The sequence below is a fragment of the Dama dama genome, chromosome 5 (assembly GCF_033118175.1).
Source record: "Dama dama isolate Ldn47 chromosome 5, ASM3311817v1, whole genome shotgun sequence".
In the NCBI taxonomy this organism is placed as follows: Eukaryota; Metazoa; Chordata; class Mammalia; order Artiodactyla; family Cervidae; genus Dama; species Dama dama.
Window position 1 is genome coordinate 58,771,495 of NC_083685.1, and position 26,246 is coordinate 58,797,740.

A 26,246-nucleotide genomic window follows, 5' to 3' on the forward strand; every position below is an offset into this window, starting at 1 on the left:
TTAGGGAAAAAAAAAAACAAACATAGGGTCAATGGAAGACATTAATGAAAAAAAAAAAAAAAAACAGTGGTTTAATCTTCAATGAGTCTACTTTATTAGTTATCAACTAAACTTTTACATGATTGTTTGAGGAGAAAGTTGAAATTACTGGGTAAAATAGTTTTTACATAGTTTTTTAAGTATATAGATTGAAAATTAAGAGTATAATACTGATGCTATTTTTTAGAGTCTAGTATATGTTGCTATTGTTGCACACTGGCAGTGGTGGTTTAGTCACTGAGTTGTGTCCAACTCTTGTGACCCCATGGACTGTAGCCCGCCAGGCTCCTCTCTCCATGGGATTTCCTAGGTAAGAATATTTGAGTGGGTTGCCATTTCCTTCTCCAGGGGACCTCCCTGACCCAGGGAATCAAACCCAGGTCTCATGCATTGTAGACAGTCTCCTACATCGCAGGTGGTCTCCTGCTTTGCAGGCAATTCTCTACTGACTGAACCATTCAGCAGCATTAATTATACTGATCATCTTTAAAAATGCAGCAGTTACTTGAAGATCATGTAACTGTCTACACTACAGATAGATTTGAGAATACTTTGGATAAATTTTAAGATGCTGAATTATATTTTCTTTCTGAAGTTACCTTGCATGTTGTAGAGGAAATATATGCACTTTGGCTCTATTTATAATGATGAAGTTTGATCTGCACATGATTGTGGTTTAGCTCATCTAATCCTATAATCATCTCCAGGTCCTTGCAGGTGTGATGACTTCTCTGTGGGCCTCTGGATCCACATGTCCTAACAGCTGTGCCATTGCCTCTAGGTCTGTCCTACAATTAGTCTTGTGATGAACTATGCAGGTTGCTTTATTGCTCTAGAGAATATTTTCATATGCTAGGCCTTGAACTTTAAGGAGTCTACATACATTATGTTCCATATGTCACTGTTTGGGATAGTTGATTAGAGTCTCAATTTTCAGAGTCTTGAAGTTCATCCTCTTTAGAATGAACCAAATAAAAATAATTATCTTTCTCTTCAGTTTTCTCTCAAAACAGATATTAGAAATTTTTGCACTATTTCTTAAAATGTGAATGACTGGAAACAGAACTTTTGTAAACAGCTACTCTAGTGGTACTTTTTAATTTTTACAATAAATGACAATAATCACAAAGTTTTGGTTAAAGTGGTATTCTATATCTCAAGGGAATTTAAAATGAGCTTTCACATTTTAAAGAAATTCAATAAATTTTATAAAATTTTTTATTTATCAAATAAATTTCATTTTATCAGTGTTTATATTCATATAGGCCATGAACTTTATTTTTTTTTTGACATAAAGCATCTCTTCATTTTCATGAAAGTCTACAATTAGTAAATTTTGCCATACAGATTACTATATTTTAAAATACAAATTTCACTTTTTCTTGAGCTTTTAAATTTTTCTATAATGCTTTTGTCACTTAAGTGACAAATACTGTTACTTATGTGAAAAATACCATCACGTAGTTATCATTTAAAAAGAAGAAAAACTACACAGGCAATTGCTGTGATACCATAAAGAAAAAAAATTAGGAAAACTAAAAATAAAAAAAGGTTTAAGGATAGTTAGCTTCCCATTAGAGGGAAATTTTAAAGTTAAAATTTAATTTACTAAGATTTTAGTCTGCGGTCTTTAGTACAGAAATTTATGCTAAATTGTTACTGTAAGGTTACTTGTTTTAATGCTTTAGAAAGGTCATGACTTTAAACAGAGAGATAATAGCCACAAAATTATTAGTAAAACATGCATAATCTCCAAATTATTTAAAACACATTTTTACATTTCTTTTGTGTTTAAAATGTGCTTAAATTAAAACATTTTTAATGAACTATGTAAAATACTATTTTCTTAATAAAGCTGTTTAAAAGGTATTAAACAAGATCAGAGGGCTTCCCTAGTGGCTCAGCTGGTAAAGAATCCGCCTGCAATGTGGGAGACTTGGGTTCGATCCCTGGGTTGGGAAGATCTCTTGGAGAAGGGAATGGCTATCCACTCCAGTATTCTGGCCTGGAGAATTCCATGGACTGTATAGTCCATGGGGTCGGAAAGAGTCAGACATGACTGAGTGACTTTCATTTTCACTTCACTTTCAAATAAGATCAGATATGGACTACTTGCTAACCCACTTGAAGTTATTGCTTAATAATTTGGGGTAATATAATGCTATGATTTGGAAATAAATCCATTTTTTTAAAAATTAAGAAATATGACTTCCTCTATCTAATCCTATGACTTTCTTTCACTTATCAGATAATGAATATTTTGAACATTTCTCTTCTTAGCAAAAGGTACGAGATGAAAAGGAAGGAAGTGCTATTTGGATACTGGTGGGGATGTGTGTCGAGGGGATACGGTCCTGAGTACAGAGGAGTCTGCACAGCAACAACTGGGAGAGTGGGGTTTGGAACAGCTGCTCCTTTAGATTCTCTGCAAGGAGACTGCCTGAGGTGGTCACAGGACAAAAGGATAAAGTGATGAAAACTTGGATGTCTAGCAGGAAAATGATTGCTGAACTCCTGAGAGTGTACCTGACCTGTCTCAACACCGCATGGCGAGTCTGCTACAGCATCTTTTCCAAGCTGCTGATGAACTATGCAGGGACCAAGAGGCTCACTGGCTGGATGCAGGACTGTCTGCATGTTTTGTATAATGATGACCGGCAGCCCTCTGGGAAGGGGAGGTCATGACTTCCTCTGCGCCTGCATCTGAGCTCCCCTCAGACACTCAGGCTATTAGACAGGAGCAGAAGGGTCACTTTTAGGTAATGATTTCTAAATTACAAGGAAAGAAGACTTCTATTTAATAGGTAGTGAAGAGGTCTGATCTTTAAATAAAGAAATGACTCCAGTTCCTTTTTTAAAAAAGATACATGCCTTTCCTATTCAAGGAAAACTTGTTAATAAATTAATATTTCCATAAAATGATGGCCTATTATATTTTTATTATAAAAATATGCTATTACAAAGATAAATGTAAGTACTATGTAATTTACCTATGATACAACTAGTGAACTACAGTTAAGAAAAAAAATAAGTACAAAGCAGGCACTCTAGATGGATACTGAATATATGTCACCTAGTATGTTACCTAGTAGAGGACTGTCTGAACCACCAGGGAAGCCTAACACGCTAGAGTATTGTTGCAGTCATTGTTCAGTGCTAATTATACCACAATCTGTAGTAATAATGGTATCTCACTTTTGAAAACTGTTGATAGTCTAAAGTGTAAACCTATGTTTTTTTCTTTTGGTTTACACAAAGAAACTGCCATTTGTAACACTTATTTTAAAAATAAAACTGAGCTTCCAAGAAGCTAAGTGACTAAGCTAAAGTTAGCAGCTCGAATGTGGCAGAAGGAGTAAGATCCATGTCTTCTAAGAAGTTCAACTCTCACCTACCCTTTCTATACCATAGTTAACTTCCATATAAAGACCAGTTCAAAACTTACTGTTCGTTCAAATATTTAACCACTTGACAATTAGGGATATCACATATATGTGGAATCTAAAAAAATTATACAAATGAACTTATTTATAAAACAACAATAAGACAAACATAGAAAACAAACTGAGTACCAAAAGGGAAAGGGGAGGGATGGATAAATTAGGAATTTGGCATTAATAGATATCCACTACTATATAAAATAGATAAACAACAAGAACCTGCTGTACAGCCCAGGGAACTCTACTCAATATCTTGAAATAACCTATAATGGAAAAGAATCTGAAAAAGAACATATATATATATATATATATGTATATATATATATAGTGGTTGTTCAGCCACTAAGTCATGTCTGACTCTTTGTGACCCCATGAACTGTAGGACACGGGGCTTCTCTGTCCTTCACTGTCTCTTGGAGTTTGCTCAAACTCCTATTCATTGAATCAGTGATGTTATCTAGTCATCTCATTTTCTGCTGCCCCTTCTCCTCTTGCCCTCAATCTTTTCCATCATCAGGGTCTTTCCCAGTGAATCAGCTCTTCACATCAGGTGACAAAAGTATTGGAGCTTCAGCTTCAGCATCAGCCCTTCCAACAAATATTCAGCGTTGATTTCCTTTACAATTGACTGGTTTGATCTCTTTGCTATCCAGAGCACTCTCAAGAGTCTTCTCCAACATCACAATTTAAAAGCATCAATTCTTCGGCACTCAGCCTTCTTTATGGCCCAACTCTTACATCCATACATGACTACTGGAAAAACCATAGCTTTGACTAGACAGGCCTTTGTCAGCAAAGTGATGTCTAGGTTTGTCATAGCTTTTCTTCCAAGGAGGAAGCATCTTTTAATTTTGTGGTTGTGATCACCGTCTGCAGTGATTTTGGAGCCCAGGAAAATAATCTCACTGTTTCCACTTTTTCTCTTTCTATTTGCTATGAAGTGATGGGACTGGATGCCATGACCTTAAGTTTTTTGAATGTTGAGTTTTAAGTCAGCTTTTTCACTCTCCTCTTTCATCCTCAACAAGAGGCTCTTTAGTTCCTCTTCACTTTCTGCCATTAGAGAGTATGAACTGCATATCTGAGGCTGTTGATATTTCTCTCAGAAACCTTGATTCCAGCTTGTGATTCATCTAGCCTGACATTTCACATGATGTACTCTGCATAGCAGTTAAATAAGCAGGGTGACAATATACAGCCTTGTTGTATTCCTTTCCCAATTTCAAACCAGTTAGTTGTTCCATGTAAAGTTCTAACTGTTGTTTCTTCACCTGCATACAGGTTTCTCAGGAGGCAGGTAAGGTGGTTTGGTATTCCCATCTCTTTCAGAATTTTCCAGTTTGCTGTGATCCACACAGTCAAAGGATTTAGTGTAGTCAATGAAGTAGAAGTAGATGTTTTCCTGGAATTCTCTTGCTTTTTCTGGTAACAGTTCACTGTATAAACGTACCACATCTTCTTTATCCGTTCCTCTGTTGACAGACATTTAGATTGCTTCCATGTGGTAGCTATTGTAAATAGTGCTTCTATGAACATTGGGGTTCATGTATATTTTTGAATTAAGAGTTTTCTCTGGATATATGCCCAGGAATGGGATTGCAGGACCACATGGCAACTCCACTTTGAGTTTTTTGAGGAACCTCCACACTGTTTTCCAGTGGTTGTACCAATTTACATTTCCACCAATTGTGTAGGAAGGTTTCCTTTTTTCCACATCCTCTCCAGCATTTGTTATGTGTAGGCTTTTTAATGGTGGCCCATTTGAACAGTGTGAGGTGGTACCTCATTGTAGTTTTGATTTGCATTTCTCTAACAATTAGCGGGAGCTTCCCAGGTTGCACAAGTACTAAATAATCTGCCTGCTAATGCAGGAAACACAAGAGAGGAAGGTTGGATTCCTGGGTTGGGAATATTCCCTGGAGAAGGAAATGGCAACCTGCTTCAGTATTCTTGCCTGGACATGTCTTTCCATGGACAGAGGAACATGGCCGGCTACAGTCCATGGGGTTGAAAAGAGTCAGACACGACTGAACACACACATGTGCATGCACACACACACACACACACACACACACACACACACATTATCAAAGTTGAACATTTCATGTGCCTTTTGAAGAGTCATGATTTTTTGACCCATGAGAGAAAAGCAGGTAGACGGAGAGATGGGAGACAGAGGGGTGATTAAACATCTGTGAATGGAACACAGGAGGGACTTTTTGTGTCCACGAAGTGACGTGAAAATACAACCTTGAGGATATTTAGAGAAAGACAAATTGATTTTTTTTTTTAAATGGGAGGAGAGGAATTTTTTAAAAATAATGTTGCTGTGAGTTAAGAATTTTATCTCTAGTTCTCTGAGGACAACTATGGAAAAATTGAAATTACTTTTCTTTTAGCTTGATGGATGTTTTCTTTTTAATATGGTATCCCACTAAGAGAGCTGTGAAGAGCTCACATTTATTTGGGTTGCATCACAGTTTCAGTGGTAGATAAAAATTATCACTTATAAAATTGATTAAAAGGAAAACTTGTTTTATGTATATTATTGTAGAATCTGCAAGCATGTGTATGTCAGCTAGACTACCATTTAGACGAAGAGCTTACTGTTATGAAAGAGAGAGTTACTATTAAGGGAGACAGTAACAAATTAAACAAGAAAGGAACTAAACGGGAACAAGTATATAAGAAACCTCTTGCCCCAAACTTTCTGTGCCCTAAACATTAGAAATAAAATAAATTATCCTTTTATAGAAATGCTTACTGATATATATATATATATAATATCTTCATAACTGTTGAGCCAAAGAATAAATAAAATTTGATTATAATTATTTAGTGAAACCTTAAGATGATGTCATTTTACAAATATAATCCATATCCTCCATTGTTATATTTATCAACAATCCATAAGTCACTAGAATATTAGTATAACTATTTTTCAGATACATTATTTATTTGCATTTTTCTATGGGATGCTGCTGATAAGGCTAGAGATTTGTGTTAACCATATATAAGAGCTAACATCAGTGTTAGAGCATTATAAGTTATTATAAAGATTCTGACATGTCTGCAAACATACTATTTTATATATGGAATAATTAAATATAGTACAAGAATTTAGTACTATAAAATCAAATGAAGTATCAATACCCTCTCCTTTCAGAGGGTAAGTTCTGCTTAATAATGGGAAATACCTCAATGAATGTACTTAAGACTGATCTAAGTTGATGTTCCTAAGATTAGGAAGTGCAATGGAGTATTTACAGAGAAAGAAAATTCATGCACAAAAACAATTTACTTAGATAGGGCCATCCTTTTTCTTAAAATAACTTTATGGTTGCAATGTTTGATTTTAGGAGCTGGACCAAATTTGCATAAGGTCTTGACTGTGATTTTTGGTAAAATATTTTCCTCTTCATAGCAGCACCACAATATGTACGGCAAACGCTAACGAGTATGAAAGAGGAAATTAATACTAACACAATAATAGTGGGAGACTTTAATACCCCACTCACAACTATGGATAGATCAACTAAACAGAAAATTAACAAGGAAACACAAACCTTAAATGACACAATGGACCAGCTAGACCTAATTGATATCTATAGGACATTTCACCCCAAAACAATCAACTTCACCTTTTTCTCAAGTGCACACGGAACCTTCTCCAGAATAGATCACATCCTGGGCCATAAATCTAGTCTTGGAAAATTCAAACAAATTGAAATCATTACAGTCATCTTTTCTGACCACAGTGCAGTAAAATTAGATCTCAATTACAGGAAAAAAATAGTTAAAAATTCAAACATATGGAGGCTAAATAACATGCTTCTGAATAACCAACAAATCATAGAAGAAATCAAAAAAGAAACCAAAATATGCATAGAAATGAATGAAAATGAAAACACAACAACCCAAAACCTATGGGACACTGTAAAAGCAGTGCTAAGGGGAAGGTTCATAGCATTACAGGCTTACATCAAGAAACAAGAAAAAAACCAAATAAATAACCTAACTCTACACCTAAAGCAATTAAAGAAGGAAGAAATGAAGAACCCCAGGGTTAACAGAAGGAAAGAAATCTTAAAAATTAGGGCAGAAATAAATGCAAAAGAAACTAAAGAGACCATAGCAAAAATCAACAAAGCTAAAAGCTGGTTTTTTGAAAAAATAAACAAAATTGACAAACCATTAGCAAGACTCATTAAGAAACAAAGAGAGAAGAACCAAATTAACAAAATTAGAAATGAAAATGGAGAGATCACAACAGACAACACTGAAATACAAAGGATCATAAGAGACTACTACCAGCAGCTCTATGCCAATAAAATGGACAACTTGGAAGAAATGGACAAATTCTTAGAAAAGTATAACTTTCCAAAACTGAACCAGGAAGAAATAGAAGATCTTAACTGAGCCATCACAAGCAAGGAAATCGAAACTGTAATCAGAAATCTTCCAGCAAACAAAAGCCCAGGACCAGATGGCTTCACAGCTGAATTCTACCAAAAATTTAGAGAAGAGCTAACACCTATCCTACTCAAACTCTTCCAGAAAACTGCAGAGGAAGGTAAACTTCCAAACTCATTCTATGAGGCCACCATCACCCTAATTCCAAAACCAGACAAAGATGCCACAAAAAAAGAAAACTACAGGCCAATATCACTGATGAACATAGATGCAAAAATCCTTAACAAAATTCTAGCAAACAGAATCCAACAACATATTAAAAAAATCATACACCATGACCAAGTGGGCTTTATCCCAGGAATGCAAGGATTCTTTAATATCCACAAATCAATCAATGTAATACACCACATTAACAAATTGAAAGATAAAAACCATATGATTATCTCAATAGATGCAGAGAAAGCCTTTGACAAAATTCAACACTCATTTATGATTAAAACTCTCCAGAAAGCAGGAATAGAAGGAACATACCTCAACATAATAAAAGCTATATATGACAAACCCATTACCCTCAATGGTGAAAAATTGAAAGCATTTCCCCTGAAATCAGGAACAAGACAAGGGTGCCCACTCTCACCACTACTATTCAACATAGTTTTGGAAGTTTTGGCCACAGCAATCAGAGCAGAAAAAGAAGTAAAAGGAATCCAAATAGGAAAAGAAGAAGTGAAACTCTTGCTGTTTGCAGATGACATGATCCTCTACATAGGAAAACCCTAAAGACTCTACCAGAAAATTACTAAAGCTAATCAATGAATATAGTAAAGTTGCAGGATATAAAACTAACACACAGAAATCCCTTGCATTCCTATACACTAACAATGAGAAAACAGAAAGAGAAATTAAGGAAACAATACCATTCACCATTGCAACAAAAAGAATAAAATACTTAGGAGTATATCTACCTAAAGAAACAAAAGACCTATACATAGAAAACTATAAAACACTGATGAGAGAAATCAAAGAGGACACAAACAGATGGAGAAACATACCGTGTTCATGGATTGGAAGAATCAATATTGTCAAAATGGCTATTCTACCCAAAGCAATCTATAGATTCGATGCAATCCCTATCAAGCTACCAACGGTATTTTTCACAGAACTAGAACAAATAATTTCACAATTTGTATGGAAATACAAAAAACCTTGAATAGCCAAAGTAATCTTGAGAAAGAAGAATGGAACTGGAGGAATCAACCTGCCTGACTTCAGACTCTACTACAAAGCCACAGTCATCAAGACAGTATGGTACTGGAACAAAGACAGAAATATAGATCAATGGAACAAAATAGAAAGCCCAGAGATAAATCCACGCACCTATGGACACCTTATCTTTGACAAAGGAGGCAAGGATATGCAACGGAAAAAGGACAACCTCTTCAACAAGTGGTGTTGGGAAAACTGGTCAACCACTTGTAAAAGAATGAAACTAGAACACTTTCTAACACCATACACAGAAATAAACTCAAAATGGATTAAAGATCTAAATGTAAGACCAGAAACTATAAAACTCCTAGAGGAGAACATAGGCAAAACACTCTCCGACATGAATCACAGCAGGATCCTCTATGACCCACCTCCCAGAATATTGGAAATAAAAGTAAAACTAAACAAATGGGACCTAATGAAACTTAAAAGCTTTTGCACAACAAAGGAAACTATAAGTAAGGTGAAAAGACAGCCCTCAGATTGGGAGAAAATAATAGCAAATGAAGAAACAGACAAAGGATTAATCTCAAAAATATACAAGCAACTCCTGAAGCTCAATTCCAGAAAAATAAATGACCCAGTCAAAAAATGGGCCAAAGAACTAAACAGACATTTCTCCAGAGAAGACATACAGATGGCTAGCAAACACATGAAAAGATGCGCAACATCACTCATTATCAGAGAAATGCAAATCAAAACCACAATGAGGTACCATTACACGCCAGTCAGAATGGCTGCTATCCAAAAGTCTACAAGCAATAAATGCTGGAGAGGGTGTGGAGAAAAGGGAATCCTCTTACACTGTTGGTGGGAATGCAAACTAGTACAGCCACTATGGAGAACATTGTGGAGGTTTCTTAAAAAACTGGAAATAGAACTGCCATATGACCCAGCAATCCCACTTCTGGGCATACACACTGAGGAAACCAGATCTGAAAGAGACACATGCACCCCAATGTTCATCGCAGCACTGTTTCTAATAGCCAGGACATGGAAGCAACCTAGATGCCCATCAGCAGACAAATGGATAAGGAAGCTGTGGTACATATACACCATGGAATATTACTCAGCCATTAAAAAGAATTCATTTGAATCAGTTCTAATGAGATGGACGAAACTGGAGCCCATTATACAGAGTGAAGTAAGCCAGAAAGACAAAGAACATTACAGCATACTAACACATATATATGGAATTTAGAAAGATGGTAATGATAACTCTGTATGCAAAACAGAAAAAGAGACACAGAAGTACAGAACAGACTTTTGGACCCTGTGGGAGAAGGCGAGGGTGGGATGTTTCGAGAGAACAGCACGTATATTATCTATAGTGAAACAGATCACCAGCCCAGGTGGAATGCATGAGACAAGTGCTCGGGCCTGGTGCACTGGGAAGACCCAGAGGAATTTGGTGGAGAGGAAGGTGGGAGGGGGGATCGGGATGGGGAATACATGTAACTCCATGGCTGATTCATGTCAATGTATGACAAAACCCACTGCAATATTGTGAAGTAATTAGCCTCCAACTAATAAAAATAAATGAAAAAATAAAAAATAAAAAAATTTTAAAAAAAGAAATGTGAAATCTTAGGACTTCGTAAGATACATTTATTTTCTAAAATTAAGAATTTACTCTACTTGGAAATTTTCAGGTGGAAATTGACAATGGTCGAAGGGAATTACTACTTCTTTCCTCAGCACCTGATGTACATGGGTAGCTTTCTTCTCTTTTAAATGTCAGGGTCTCTGTGACCTTCTGCACAGGTTTATTATAGGAACCATCGCTTCTCTTCACCAAATGGACTTTCCCCATTAGCAGGTACTTCAGCTCTAAGAAAATCCATTATTTGTTTTTAGTTTAGTGCTAGTTCATAATTCAATAAAGAATGCTTTGTCAGCAAGGATTGGATGGCCAAATCTCACTCATATACTTGTCAACATATTCTTCTATTAAATGTATTGCTGCTGCTGCTGCTAAGTCACCTCAGTCGTGTCTGACTCTGTATGACCCCACAGACGGCAGCCCACCAGGCTCCTCCGTCCCTGGGATTCTCCAGGCAAGAAAACTGGAGTGGGTTGCCATTTCCTTCTCCAATGCATGCATGCATGCTAAGTTGCTTCAGTCATGTCTGACTCTGTGCGACCCTATGGACAGCAGCCCTTCAGGTTCCTCCATCCACAGGATTCTCTAGGCAAGAATACTGGAGTGGGTTGCCATTTCCTTCTCCAATTACATGTATTAATCATTAACTAATAAATTAAAGTCTTTAAATCAAGATCAAAATTAGCAAAATTTCAGAGTCCCTTCTGTTTCACTTCATGAGAACCATTAATTAGGGATATTTATGTGTGACACATTACACATTTTTCTATGTCAAGATTCTTTGAGAAAAAAATCACATAAAAATCCTTAAACAGATGGACAACATTTTGGAAAGGAGAAGAAATTTCTGAGAGATAGTAGTTGAATATAGGGGCAAGATACTGAAAATCTGAAAATATTCTAACATAAATTAAAATACGAGTGAGAGAATAAACAGAGTGTATGGAGTTGATGATAAGAACTAATGATAGACTGAATATAAGAAGGCAAAGGCCAAAACTAACAGAGCACTTTGTCAGCGTGAGGATGATCAGATCCAGTGCCTAGCATGATGTCTGTCACAAGGTGCTCAATAAACAACTGTGAGAGAATTAAGGAGATCATGTCATCAGCCTCATCAAAGTCATCAAATATTCCACATTGCTTAAAAAATGAGCTTCACATTCCCCAGTAAAGCATTTAAGACTCTCCAATCCCCCAACAGATTAAAAAATATGATCTTGGAATTAGAATAAATTTCTAATTCTTAAAAAAACTGTATTTGGAATGAGTAGTCTTTCTAAGAATGTCCAGAAATCATACAAGAAGAAATTGACAAATTTGACCACATACATATCTAAACGCTCAGGATGAAAGAATTTCATAAGGTAAAAAAACAATGGCCTGTACTTATGGCTGATTTACCTTGTTGTATGGCAGAAACTAACACAACATTGTAAAGAAATTGTCCTCCAATTAATAAAAAAAAAAAAATACCTTAAATAATGGCCTGGAAAGACATTCACAACACATATTAACTATATGTCTAAATTCTTAAAATACAAATAGCTCCTGAGAAAGCAGGCACTTTCACTTATTGTTATTGTTACATGACTATAAATTTGTGAAGTGTCTTTGAAGTGAAGATCAGAAATAAAAAATTTATTTTTAAATTCACCTTCTCTCTAATTCAGCATTTCCACCTGTAGGAATTTACTCTGTAGATCATCTCTCACTTCAGCACAAAGCTGTTCACTGCTATACTCTGTGATAAAAACTGATTGGTGGGAATGCAAACTGGTACAGCTGCTATAGAGAACAGTGTGGAGATTCCTTAAAAAACTGGAAATAGAACTGTCATATGACCCAGCAATCCCACTCCTGGGCATACACACCGAGGAAACCAGAATTGAAAGAGACACGTGTACCTCAGTGTTCACTGCAGCACTGTTCACAACAGCCAGGACATGGAAGCAACCTAGATGCCCATCAGCAGATGAATGGATAAGGAAGTTGGGTACATATACACAGTGAAATGTTATTTAGCTATAAAAAGAACACATTTGAGTCAGTTCTAACGAGACGGATGAAACTGGAGCCCATTATACAGTGAAGTTAAGTCAGAAAGAGAAACACCAATACAATATATTAATGCATATATATGGCATTTAGAAAGATGGTAACGATGACCCTATATGCAAGGCAGCAAAAGAGACACAGATGTAAAGAACAGACTTTTGGACTCTGAGGGAGAAGGCGAGGGTGAGATGATAGGAGAGAATAGCATTCAAACATGTGTATTACCATGTGTAAAACAGAAGACCGGCACAAGTTCAAGGCATGAAGCAGGGCGCTCAAAGCCGGTAGGTGCTCTGGGCCACCCCAGAGGGATGGGGTGGGGAGGGAGGCAGGAGAGAGTTCAGGATGGGAGGACACATGTGCACCTGTGACTGATTCATGTCGATGTATGGCAAAAACCACTACAATATTGTAAAGTAATTAAAATAAATTAATTAATTTTAAGAAAAGAAAAAAAAACTTATTAGAGATAACCTAAATGCCCAACAGGAGATGGTTAAATCCCTTAGAGTATAGCTATACCACGGGACACCGTGAGTCCTTTTTAAAATGAGACCTGTCTAGATATGCATTAGTATGGAGGAAGTTAATTCAGGAGGCAGAATGGTGTGTATAAAAACTTACTATTTTGTAAACAACAAAATGGACACACATATACATGTACTTATATGCCAGGCATATACATGAAAATTTTTGGCAGGATAAACCAGAAACTTGTAACTATAATTGCCCTTGAGAAAACTGTGAGACTGAGTATAGGGCTAGAAGGAAGATTTATTTTCACTGTAAACACTATGGCATTGTTTGAATTTATTTTGCCATGCACTTGCCATGTGATGAGGTGGGGGGAGTTTCTTTAAGCTAGTTTTCACTTAATTTTCCAGCTTGATCTCCTCCTGTATCCTACCTTGCACATAACAATTCAATGCTTCTCAAGCTTTCTCAAATGTTCATATTGAGTGTATGTGAATGAGTGTTTGACTAATACTCCATTATCCATGACTCTCACACTTTCTGCCTGTAAATATCCTACCCCTTCAAAGTTCTTCTGTGCAACCCTCTTGATTTTCAGTATTGAACTAAATACATACTTTTCTCTGAATTCAGAAACCCCCTGTCCATCCTGTTGTGAATTATAGTTGTTTACAAGTTGGTCACCCTAATTAAATTAGCTCCTAAAGGGAAATATGCATCTTGTTGGCTTCTGTGCTCCTGAAAGTATCTGGAACACAACAGCCTTGCTGAATGCAAGTCATTAACTAAAAAATATTAAGCGGAAGAGTCAACTAGGAAAAGCCAAGTTTCCTATGATGACCCAATTTTAAGGACAATAAAGAATGCATCTAGCCCAATTATAGGAATGCTACATAGCATGAATAACTAAAAGAGCCAGTAAGAGCTCCTTAAAGCTGAAAATAAAGCCAATACTCCATGTCAAATAGGATTATTACCTGAGATGTAAACAAGATTAAATATGAAGCTACACTTGAAATGTATTAGAGGTAAGAGAAGAATGGGAGAAAAATTATTTCTGCTCTAGAAAAGATAGCTCTTGACATTTTTTTGTGTGTCAAACACACTAAGCCTGATCATAAAATAGGCAAACAGTGATTTGTATCATGAAACAGGCTACCTCTCAGATTGGGACTAGCTATGCCTTCCCCATTTTTTGCCCTCTCCCCGAACTCCCACAAATGAAAAGTCCACAACAATGGAATTCAATCTGTTGCTTATTAACCACAGTCTTTTCTAAGAAAAATGTCCCAAATCACATCATAAGTTTACTATAATTTTTTTTACTGTATACTTTTTGCTGCAATTTAAATCCATTTCCTCTTGTCCTTGGTGCTATGGGAGTGGAGGGTCCCACTATTTGATATATTTAACTTCATCAGTAAAACCAATTTTTAATGCTTCTAGGACATTGCCATTCTGCTTTAGTCTCCATAAACAGGTACACTGACATCAGGCCCATTCCATTCCTGTTGGCCTTACAACAACATACAATAAAACAAATACAATAAAATAGAAATTAAAAGTGGCAGTGATGAAAAGTCTCCTTGGACTTACTGCTAATGCTGTCTCATACTCTCCAGCAGCCAAGTGCGCTAAGCCCAAGTAATAGGAAGCCTCTCCTTCCATCTTTCTGTCATTTCCTAAAACAAAAATGTAGAAAATATATTACGGTATTGAAGACGGGCTTATTACCACAAACAGAGTCTCTGCTTTTCAAGACAGTGGAAAGTTATTATAACAAAGTATACAGATTTATATCAACAACCCCTGAAGCCTAGCTGTGTACTGATCAAAAAGGCTGACATTAATACAATTTACCTGGGTCACAGATGTTAGAATAAGGTGTATTAGCAATATAATTATGATGAGTTTCCTCTGTGTACAAAATCCAGTCTTAGCATTTTGACATCCGTATATAATTTATATACCAGTCACCCACATAAGGGCTTCCCAGGTAGGGTTAATGGTAAAGAACTTGCCTACCAATGTAGGAGACTTAAGAGGCATGGGTTTGATCCATGGGTTGGGAAGATCCCCTGGAGGAGGGCATGCAACCCACTCCAGTATTTTTGCTTGTAGAATCCCACTGACAGAGGAGTCTGGCAGTCCACAGGGTCACCAAGAGTCAGACATGATGAAAGCAACTTAGTATGCATGTACCACTATGTAAAACCTACAATCATTCACCATACCTGTGACTACATACATGAAATAACTGATAAAGAGTATCAGCCTTACTTGGTGCACAAATACACATACACACACAGACTGGCATTCAGCTAAGTCTCCAATAGGGCAGATAATTAGCAAATTAAGGAATTATGGCCTTAACTAGGTTTAGTTGTAAAGTTATTGCTTAAAACTTGGGTGAGAATGCCAGAGCTTGGTTTCTTGGTATAAAGTTCCATGCATATTTTGAAATCCAAACACATTTTTCCTTGCTAGTGACTGGTAAATGCTTTTCACCATCTTTTCACAAGGAATTTAGCTTTTCTAATTTTTGTAGGATGTGCTTTATTCCAAGCATTATCAAATTTTTCTTCCCCAAATATGTAAACATGTAACATGTGCTTCCAGAGAAGGCAATGGCACCCCACTCCAGTACTCTTGCCTGGAAAATCCCATGGACGGAGGAGCCTGGTGGGCTGCAGTCCATGGGGTCGCTAAGAGTCAGACACGACTGAGCGACTTCACTTTCACTTTTCACTTTCATGCATTGGAGAAGGAAATGGCAACCCACTCCAGTGTTCTTGCCTGGAGAATCCCAGGGACGGGGGAGTCTGTTGGGCTGCGGTTTATGGGGTCGCACAGAGTCGGACACGACTGAATCGACTTAGCAGCAGCAGCAGCAGCAGCAACATGTGCTTCAACAAGACATACATCACACTGTCTAATAAATAGATACTTTACTAACGTATAATGCACAAACTTTAATATGTAAATCTAATATACTTGCAAGAATCATGGGAGGTTCTTATTTTAAAAAATAATACTATTCTCTTTTACCTTTGGAAGTGTTTGCCTTTTAATGTTACCTAAGTCCTGGGTAATGCAAGTGCTGACAGATGTACCCTCATTTTGTATCTCTGGAAAGTAAAGATCCATAGATTTCTGCACTCTGCATTCCCACCATGAGGGGTTTCCACAGGAGCTAGCAATTCTCTACACTGCACACACACACTCGGCACTCACTGAACTACCTCCTGTGAAGCACTGGCTCGACTGGAAGGCTGCAGGAAACAGGACAGCAAATGCCGGTGACAGTATATTTTCTCTTCTCTGACAATTTCATCAGTTGCAGAGAATTACACCCTCAAGATCTCACTTCAGCAGAGTTGATGATGCTAGTGATTCAGTCTGGGAAATCTGAACTCATAATTCAGCTGGGTCCTCACTTTTTCTCTGCTATAGGCTTATGACTGCTGGGGAGAAAGGTGGGACTAGGGAAGGAAAAGAAGGGGTAGAAGGAAAAGACTATGGTGGGAAGTTGCCTCTTCGATAGTTAAAGGTTGATTACTTGAGACTTGTACTTGCTGTGTTAAATGGTGTAAAACAGTGACAACTGCATGTTTGCATACAGGATCATCGTTTGCATTAAACTTTATGTAAAAAGCAACCCAAAGAACTAGAAAAAAAATCTATTCCTGTAGACAGAAAGATTTTGAAACAGCTAATTGAAACAGATTACACCAAATAATAGTTTTAAAATAGGATTTAAGTATAAGAACTTCCTGTTTACTAATTGAGATGAAGTTAAGATAAACTGAAAGTAATAAAATAACGACGGAAAATGTAGTACAGTTGACTGACACACTCAACAGTGACATACAAAAGAAAAAAAGTGTCAAATATTATTTATATTGTGTTATTTGCCTGAGTGGGTTAAATTTATATTAGCCATACTACTCAAGTCAATAATCACTTATCTTAAAGAAATTAGTACGTTTTTATTTTCAAAACTAAACTGTTCATTCTTATCCTAGTATGTTTACTAGAGAATCCAAAGAGGAAGTCATCCCAGGTGGAATAATGGACAGAGAAAATGTTCTTGGGAGCAACTCAAATGTTTTATTAAAATGTGCCCTAGATCGATGACGACACCCTCTCATGCATTCCTTGGAAAATCTGAACAAAATGAGTGAGAACTCACTACCGTCTCCTCATCGAAACTGAGGTCCAGCACGTTGCCAAAAAATAAAAAAAATTTAAAATAAATAAATAAATAAATAAAATGTGCCCTAAACCTTCCTTTTGTTATCTGGCTAACCACATTCACTCATTCATTTACTCAGTGCTTATTTATTAGGACCATCCTATACAAGGTAGAAGGGGGCAACAGAGAATGGGATGGTTGGATGGCATCATGGACTCAATGGACATGAGTCTGAGCAAACTCCAGGAGTTAGCGAAGGACAGGAAGCCTGGCGTGCTACAGTCCACGGGGTCGCAAAGAGTCAGACACGACTGAATGACTGAACAACAAACAGCAGGCACAGTTCTCAGCACTTGGAATCCACCAGCACATTAACCAGACAAACTCCCTGTCCTTGGGGAGTTTATATTTGAGAGAAATAAAAGAAAAAGACAGAAAATTGAAAATAAACATAATAAATTATATGGTAAGTTTCAGTGTGATAAGTATTTTCGGGGAAAAAATTAAGCAGGTTAAGGGGATTTGAGAATGCTAAGTAGGGATACAAAGAAAAAAGCAGGTTTCAATATTAAATACAGCTGTCAGGGTAGTAGATATCACTGAGGAGATGGTATCCACAAGAAAATGAAATTAAAGATAACAGAAACATTTGAGAAACTCACAACTATGTGGAAATTAAACACACTTCTAAATAATCATTGGATCAAAGAAGAAATGAGAAGGTAAACTAGAAAATACTTTGAGATGAATGGAAATGAAAATACAAAACCCCAAAACTTGTGGGATTCAGCTAAAGCACAGCCTAGAGGGACAGGTACAGCTATAAATGCCTGTTTTTTAAAAAAGGAAATATCTAGAAAAAGAAGAACTAATTAAACTTAAAGCAAACATAAGGAAATAATAAAGACTAGAAAGGAAATAAGTGAACAGGAAAAAAAGAGGTTATGAACAAAACCAAAAATTGGTTCATTGAAAAAGTCTACAAAATTGACAGATCTTTAGCTAGACTGAACAAGGAAAAAAAGAAAATCCTCAAATTATGAAAATCAGGAATGAATGAGGGAAATCACCACAGTTCTTACAGAGATAAAAAAAAATATTATAAAGGAATATTATGGACAATGGTATACCAACAAATTAGATACAGTTGATAAAATGGAAAAATAGAAAGATACAAAATACTGAAACTGACTCAAGAAGAGATGGAATATACGAATAGATACACAATAAGTAAAGAACTTAAATTAAGAAATCAAGTACTTTCCACAAAAGAAGCCCAGATAGCTTCAGTGATGAAGTACTGAATATTAAAAATGCAATCATCACCAATTCTTCACAGAGTCCTCCAAAAACTAAGAGAAAAAACTTCCCAAATCATTCTATGAAGCCACTATTATTTTGACATCAAAATACACCACAGGAAAAGAAAACTACAAGCCAGCATCCATCATAAATATAGACAATTCCCAACAATTACCAGCAAAGCCAATCCAGGAGTATATAAAAAGGATTAAACACCAGGATCAAGCTGGATTTATCCCAGGAATTTAGGGTTGATTCAAAATGTGCAAATCAATCCATGTAATATACTATTTTTAACAGAAAGGAAAAACCACATTTTCATCTTAATAGATGCAGAAAAAGACATTTCACAAAATCCAACCCTTTTTATGATTAAAAAAACCCTCAACAAATTTAGAATAGAGGGGAACTTCCTCAACTTGTTAAAAAAAAGTATCTACAAAAACCCCCACAGCTAACATTAAACATAATGGTGAAAGACAGCTTTTACCCCAAGATCAGGAAGAAGACAAAGATGGCCTCTGACACCAGCCCTCACATTTATGGTCAATTAAACTTATCAACAGTCCCAAGACAAGACTGAGAAAGAAGTGCATTTTCAACAACTAGTACTGGGGCAACTGGACACCCACATGCAAAACATGAAGTTGGACCCTCTTGACACACACACCCCCCTAAATATAGGACTTAAAACTAAAAAACTCTTAGATTAAAATATAGAAATCTTCATGACTTTGGATTAGTGGAAACCTTCAGAGTTGTGATATCAAAAGCATAAACAACAGAAGAAGGAATACATTACTTTGGGCTTTATCAAATTAAAAACTTGGCCCTCAGTGGACACCATCAGAAAGGGAAAAGAAAACCCAGTGTTTTCAAATCACAAATCTGATGAAGGACTTGCTCTAGAATATTAGAAGATTCTTATAACTCAATAATAAAAGAAAAATAACCCAATTAAAAATGGGCAAAGAAACTGAATACACATGTCTGCAAAGAAGACACACAAATGGACGGTAAACACACAGAGATGTTCAACATCATTAACCAACAGGGATACGCAAAAAAATTCAGTGAGATATCACTTTATACCTACTAAAGATGACTATAATAAAAAGACAGAGCAACAAGTGCTGGTGAAGAGGTGGCTAAAGTGAAACCCTTTATATATTGTTGATGGGAATGTAAAACAGTTCAGTGACTTGGGAAAACTCTTTGCCAGTTCCTCAGTAAGTCAATCCTGAATATTCATTGGAAAGACCAATGCTGAAGCTGAAGCTCCAATACTTTGGCCAACTGATGCCAAGAGCTGACTCATTAGAAAAGGCCCTGATGCTGGGAAAGATTGAAGGCAGGAGGAGAGAGGGATGACAGAGGATGAGATGGTTGGATGGCATCACCAACTCCATGGACATGATTTTGAGCAAGCTCTGGGAGATGGTGAAGGGCAGTGAAGCCTGGCGTGCTGCAGTCCATGGGGTCATAAAGAGTCAGACATGACTGAGCGACTGAAGAAGAACAACAATAAGGGAAACATAGAGTTACATGACCCAGCAATTCCACAACTAGGTATACACCCAGAGGAACTGAAAACATATACACAAATGCTCAGAGTACCATTACTCATCACAGACAAAAGGTGGGAACAACATAAATGTCCATCAACTGATGAATGGATAAAGAAAATGTGATAATAATCATACAATAGTGTATTATTTGGCTATAAATATGAAGTAGTGATACATGCTACAGGATTCATAAACTTTGAAAATATGATGCTAATTGAAAGAAACTAGACACAAAAGAACATACATAGTATAACTCCATTTGTGTGAACTATCCAGAAGAGGTAAATGCACAGCGACAGAAAGATGAATGGTTACTAGGTTACTAGGGGAAGAAAGGCGTGGGGCATGACTTCTAGTGAGTATGGGTGTTGATGTTTGTACAACTTGGTGAATTTACTGAAGACCAATGATGACTGAAATATGAAGATAATAGAATACTAGAGTCATGAGACCACTGTATGGCTGATGCTATACTTGTGCATTACACAAAGGCGCCCTAACAAAGGAGCTGGTGCACTACGGATACCAGTCCTCTTCAAATACAATGTATTCCAATGTGGGAGGCAAGCCATGCAATCATCAGCTTGCTGCTTCAGGCTCCCTGTCCAAAGTAGAAGGCAACAAGAAGGAGTGATTTGTTCCAGAGCATTTCAGCAGCTGTCAGAGCTCTGTGAGATACTGTGCCATCTTCTAACCTGTGCTCTTTCTTATATGAAAAATATGGGCACAAATATTTATTGGTTTCAAAAGATACTCAAAATTATCACAGCATAAGAAGTTGGTTTTCTCCTATTCTCTTCATCTGTCCTTTGGAAAGTGAGAGATGCTTTCAGAAAGGAGACTGCTTGGCAGGCTCTAATTGTTGGAAGAGACCCTAAGAACTTTGCTTTCTTTGTTAATTACCTTACAAATCAGCAAATGTGAACCTAAAGTGAAATACCTTTTCCTACCTGATAACATTAACTTACATTAAAATTCCACATAACTTTTCACATGACTAAAGTTAGTTGCTGAAATTGATCTAAGAGCTAACTATTTATGTCAGTGTTTACCCCTTTGGGGAAGGTACTCGATCACCATTCATTCAAAAGCAGTTCATTCAGTGGGATACATCTTTCAATGTTATATTTATTTCAACTAATAATATTTTTAGAAAGTAACAGAGAGAATAAGCTAAGATTTTACTTTCACTCTTTAAAAAATTAAAATCAAACCCAGATTATCAGTCCTGTTTACTCCAAATAAGCCATTTGTTACTCAGTAAACCAACTGATTAAATATAAACACAAGCTAAAGAACTTTGGTTCAAGGGCATAACTTCCATCTTTTCTTCCTTCATGAAAGGGCTACTCTATTAATAAATTACTGAGGTAATTTATTTTACTTTGCATATCACAAAGTAAAAGCTTATGAGTGTATGTTCCAAATTTTTCTTTATATTTTACACATATGCAAATGATACAGAATACCAAGCATGTGATCAGCTCTCACAAAAGCATTTTCACCACTGTGAGTGTGCATATGAATCACCTGGGGATCTTGCAAACCTGCAGATCCCGATGCAGTCAGTCTGGAGCGGGGTTGGAGATGCTGCATATCTTACAAGCTTCCAGGTGATGCTGATGCTGTCAGTCCAAAGGCCACACACCTTGACAGGCAAGGGTCTAAATATATTAAACCTCATCTTCCTGTTATTCCTAACTTAATATCCATCATATATTTCCTATTACCTGACAAAAGGGAATTTACAAACAGTGAAAGGTCTCTCAGATTTTAAGAAATATATGACTTTAAGCGTGCACATGTGTGTGCACACACCCATGCGCACATGCACACACAAACACACACATACACATACACACACCCCCTTAACTTTTGCAAATGACCTTACCTTCTCATTATGGGTTTATTGGTTTATCACATTACTCCCAGAGGGTTGCAATTTTGGAGATAAAGCTTTCAAGAAACTAATGGATTTCTTGTTGTCAGCACTAAGGCCCCTCTGTTTTACAGTGAAACTTGAAAGTATATTGATGGCATTTGTCTCTGCATTTCATAGGAAATAATCACCCAAACACTTGACGGTTTTTACCTCCCTCTTGGGAGAAGCAGCGTCTGCCCATTAAAGGCAGCAGTGTGAGAGTGCTTTTTTCCACCCACCTTCTTTGGCTATTTCACAAGCTTTTATTAGAATTCTGATGGCCTGTTTGTATTCTTTATTTTCCAGCATTTTGTCTGAGAGTAATCTGTAGGTCCTCAGGAGACTCTCGCAGGCTAACAAGTTGAGAACGCGGCCTGTCTCATCCTTCCATATCCGCCCTTGCGTCAATTGATGGAAGGCTTCATAATGCTCCGCAGCTTCCAGAAGCTGACCTGAGGAATAAAAAGCCATTCATAAATACCAACCACAGACCAGAACATAGCTTCAAATATTTTAAATACTTCTTACGCTTTACTATTAAAGTGGGGTGAAGGAGGGTGGAATCATGGAATGCATTCAAGCCTTTCTAAGGCTGAAGAGGACTTCAGCCGATTGAAAGGAACTATCTCAATATGGATCTGAGATTCAGCACTGATTTTTTAAAATTAATTTATTTTAATTGGAGGCTAATTAGAGTATTGTGGTGGCTTTTGCCATACATTGATATGAATCAGCCATGGGTGTACACGTGTCCCCCATCCTGAACCCCTCTCCCATCTCCCTCCCCATCCCATCCGTCAGGGTTGTCCCAGTGCACCGGCTTTGAGTGCCCCGTTTCATGCATCGAACTTGGACTGGTGATCTGTCTCACATATGGTAATATATATGTTTCAATGCTATTCTCTCAAATCATTCCAACTTCGCCTTCTCTCCCACAGAGTCCAAAAGTCTGTTCTTTATATCTGTGTCTCTTTTGCTGTCTTGCATATAGGGTTATCGTTACCATCTGTCTAAATTCCATATATATGCGTTAGTATACTGCATTGGTGCTTTTCTTTCTGACTTACTTCACTCTGTATAATAGGCTCCAGTTTCATCCACCTCATTTACTGATTCAAATGAGTTCTTTTTAATAGCTGAGTAATGTTCCATTGTGTATATGTACCACAGCTTTCTTATCCATTCGTCTGCCGATGGACATCTAGGTTGCTTCCATGTCCTAGCTACTGTGAATAGTCAGCACTGATTTTGGATGGACACTTGTTAAAGGGATATACTTGGGCTAGTAGAAATTAATGAGAATTGAATATGTTTAGAAATGGTGTGAATGTTAAGTAATAATTATTAACAAGAATCATATTAGCTAACATTTATTTACTCAACATGATGCATGCAAGGGATGGGTGCTGTGTACTATATATGCATTTCTCATTTAATCATCAGAACAGTCCTGTGGAATATAGATTTGTTATGATTCCATTTTACAGAAGAAAAGAGTGAGGTTAAGAATTTTGCCCGTGAGCTTCCCTGGCGGCTCAGTGGTAAAGAATTCACTTGCCAGTGCAGGAGACACAAGTCTGGTCCCTGACCCTGGAATACCCCACATGCTGTGGAGCAACTGAGTCTGTGGGCCACAGCTATCCAGTCTGTGCCCCAGAGCCTGGGGATCACAACCGCTGAGCCCGCATGCCGCAACTCCTGAAGGCTGAGCACTCCAGAGCTGCGTGCTCCACAGGAGAACCCACTGCAGTGGGAAGCCGAGCACCTCACCTAGAGGGCAGGCCCTGTTTGCTGCAACTAGAGAAAATCCTGTGTGGCAACAAAGATGCAGCACAGCTAAAAATAAATAAATAATTAATTAATTAATTTAAAAAAAAACAATTTTGCCCAAGATTGCATGGCCAGTGGCTTAGCAGATCTGGGCAGTCTGATTCCAGAGCCCATGTTCTAAACCCCTCTGCTGTCCTGTTATCTCAGTAAAGCAGCAATTCTTCATTCTCAATAACTGAGGTATCTTGAGAGAGGTTGCATTTGCTTCAGATTTCAAATTTAAATATTATGGAGCTTTAAACTACTTCTGAAAGTCTGAACTTCCCAAGAAGACTTTGTATACTCTGCTTAATTTTAAATAATAAAAGGTAACAAATATCCTTCTTAATTGTATTTTATGATATAGTTGAAAATATATCTTCTCAAAGCCAAAACTCTAATTTACAGTCATTTGATTCCTTAAAATGTGAGCAAGCACATTTCTGGAAGGGTAGTTTGTAGTTCCCCGCTACAGACTGTATTTTACTTGTGAACTGACTTGTAGAAATGTGCACAAAATCCTGTAATATAAATACTCTGTAATGGTATTGGAGTTACTTAACTGGAATTCACTGAAAAAGCACTTACACCTAGGCATTCCAATAATAGTATTTAACAGTAACTGTAGGCTCCAAGTAGACAGTCTGAGTTCCTATCCCACTTGTACCATTTCTGCTATTTGCATGCATGCGTGCTAAGTCACTTCAGTCATGTGCAACTCTATGCGACCCAATGGATCATAGCTCACCAGGCTCCTCTGTCCATGGGGTTCTCCAAGCAAGACTACTGGAGTGGATTGCCATGCTCTCTTCCAGGGTATCTTCCCGACCCAGGGATGCAACGTGCATCTCTTACGTCTGCACTGGCAGGTAGGTTCTTTACCACTAGCACCACCTGGGAAGCCCTTCTGCTGTTTAGCCTCAGGCTAACTACTACCCTCTCTGTGCCCAAAAGTAAGGCTTCTGCAAACAAGATTATAGTGTAACTATTCAAGGTGTTATTGTGAGAAATGAATTAACATATGTTCAATATCTGATACAGAGTAGGTGCTCAATAAACATAGCTACTTTTACCAGTCGGCATAATGATAATTTTTTTTTAAATCCACAGGCCAAATGAAATATAACCACTATTTATTTTCTTTTAAGTACAAGATATTCTTCCAATAAAATATGTAGTTGAGTCCTGATGAAAATATAATCATGACTGATTAAAGGACCCTATGTAGGGCATATTAGGCTCAATTTCCCTAAATAAGATGCACCATAGAGGTGTTAACTAACCCTACAGTCAGAATCATTTCGCAACATGTAACTATATCAAATCAATACATTGTATACATTAAACCTATATAATATTTTATGTCAACTACATCTCAATAAAGCTATAAAAATACACAATGGAAAAAAAGATGCATTGCACATTACATGTTGAACAGTCCCCTGCTATGACTATTGCATATAATTTCTTCCTACTGACTCACTAGAAAAGACCCTGATGCTGGGAAAGATTGAAGGTGGAGAAAAAGGTGACGACAGAGGATTAGATGGTTGGATGGCATCACTGACTCAATGGACATGAGTTTGAGTGAGCTCCAGGAGTTGGTGATGGACAGGGAAGCCTGGCGTGCTACAGTCCATGGGGTTGCAAGGAGTGAGACACGACTGAGCAACTGAACTGAACTGATTTTTGCATTGAATTTGTTATCAAAATAAATATTAAAATGCACATATAAAGAAGTAGTATTTTCAAAGAAACATAACAGAGATACATAATCAGGAAATGATCTGTACAAAAATTCAGTAAAGACGTGACCAGTCTGAGCCCCTTGCAGAAGGAGGGTATATCGGCAAAGAAACATGGGAGGGGGTGGCTTGTGATGCTGAGCTGTTTATAAACTTGTATAATGAAATTTTCACATGATAAAAGACTACAAAGTCATAAATATGATACTACAGAAGAATATTTGATTACATGGACAGGTGCTTATGATAAGTGAAAATACTGAAAATCACCAGAAAACATTTACAAAGCAGTATCAGTGTTACCTGGGTGATGAATGGTTTGTTTTCTGTTTTTCTTTCTGATTACTGGCATTTGCTACTGTTTCTAGCATCAAAATATGTAAGTGTGTTAAAAGAAATATGTAATAGGAGCT

At 37.1% G+C, this 26,246-nt stretch overlaps 1 protein-coding gene and 1 non-coding gene across 2 annotated transcripts in view; one reads left to right on the forward strand and one right to left on the reverse strand.

Annotated features, from left to right (window-relative positions):
- The window catches only part of TTC29 (tetratricopeptide repeat domain 29), a 253,090-nt gene that overhangs the window by 148,100 nt on the left and 78,744 nt on the right, over positions 1-26,246 (reverse strand). Inside the window, exons 7-8 of the mRNA XM_061140907.1 lie at positions 22,519-22,731; positions 14,890-14,975 (exon numbers count right to left, since the gene is read on the reverse strand). Of these exons, the coding sequence (XP_060996890.1) occupies positions 14,890-14,975; positions 22,519-22,731 (299 nt within the window). The remainder of the gene's footprint in view (positions 1-14,889; positions 14,976-22,518; positions 22,732-26,246) is intronic.
- Positions 17,421-17,513, forward strand: LOC133058134 (small nucleolar RNA SNORD116). The gene has a single exon (XR_009693245.1). It is a non-coding gene; the product is annotated as a small nucleolar RNA SNORD116 (small nucleolar RNA).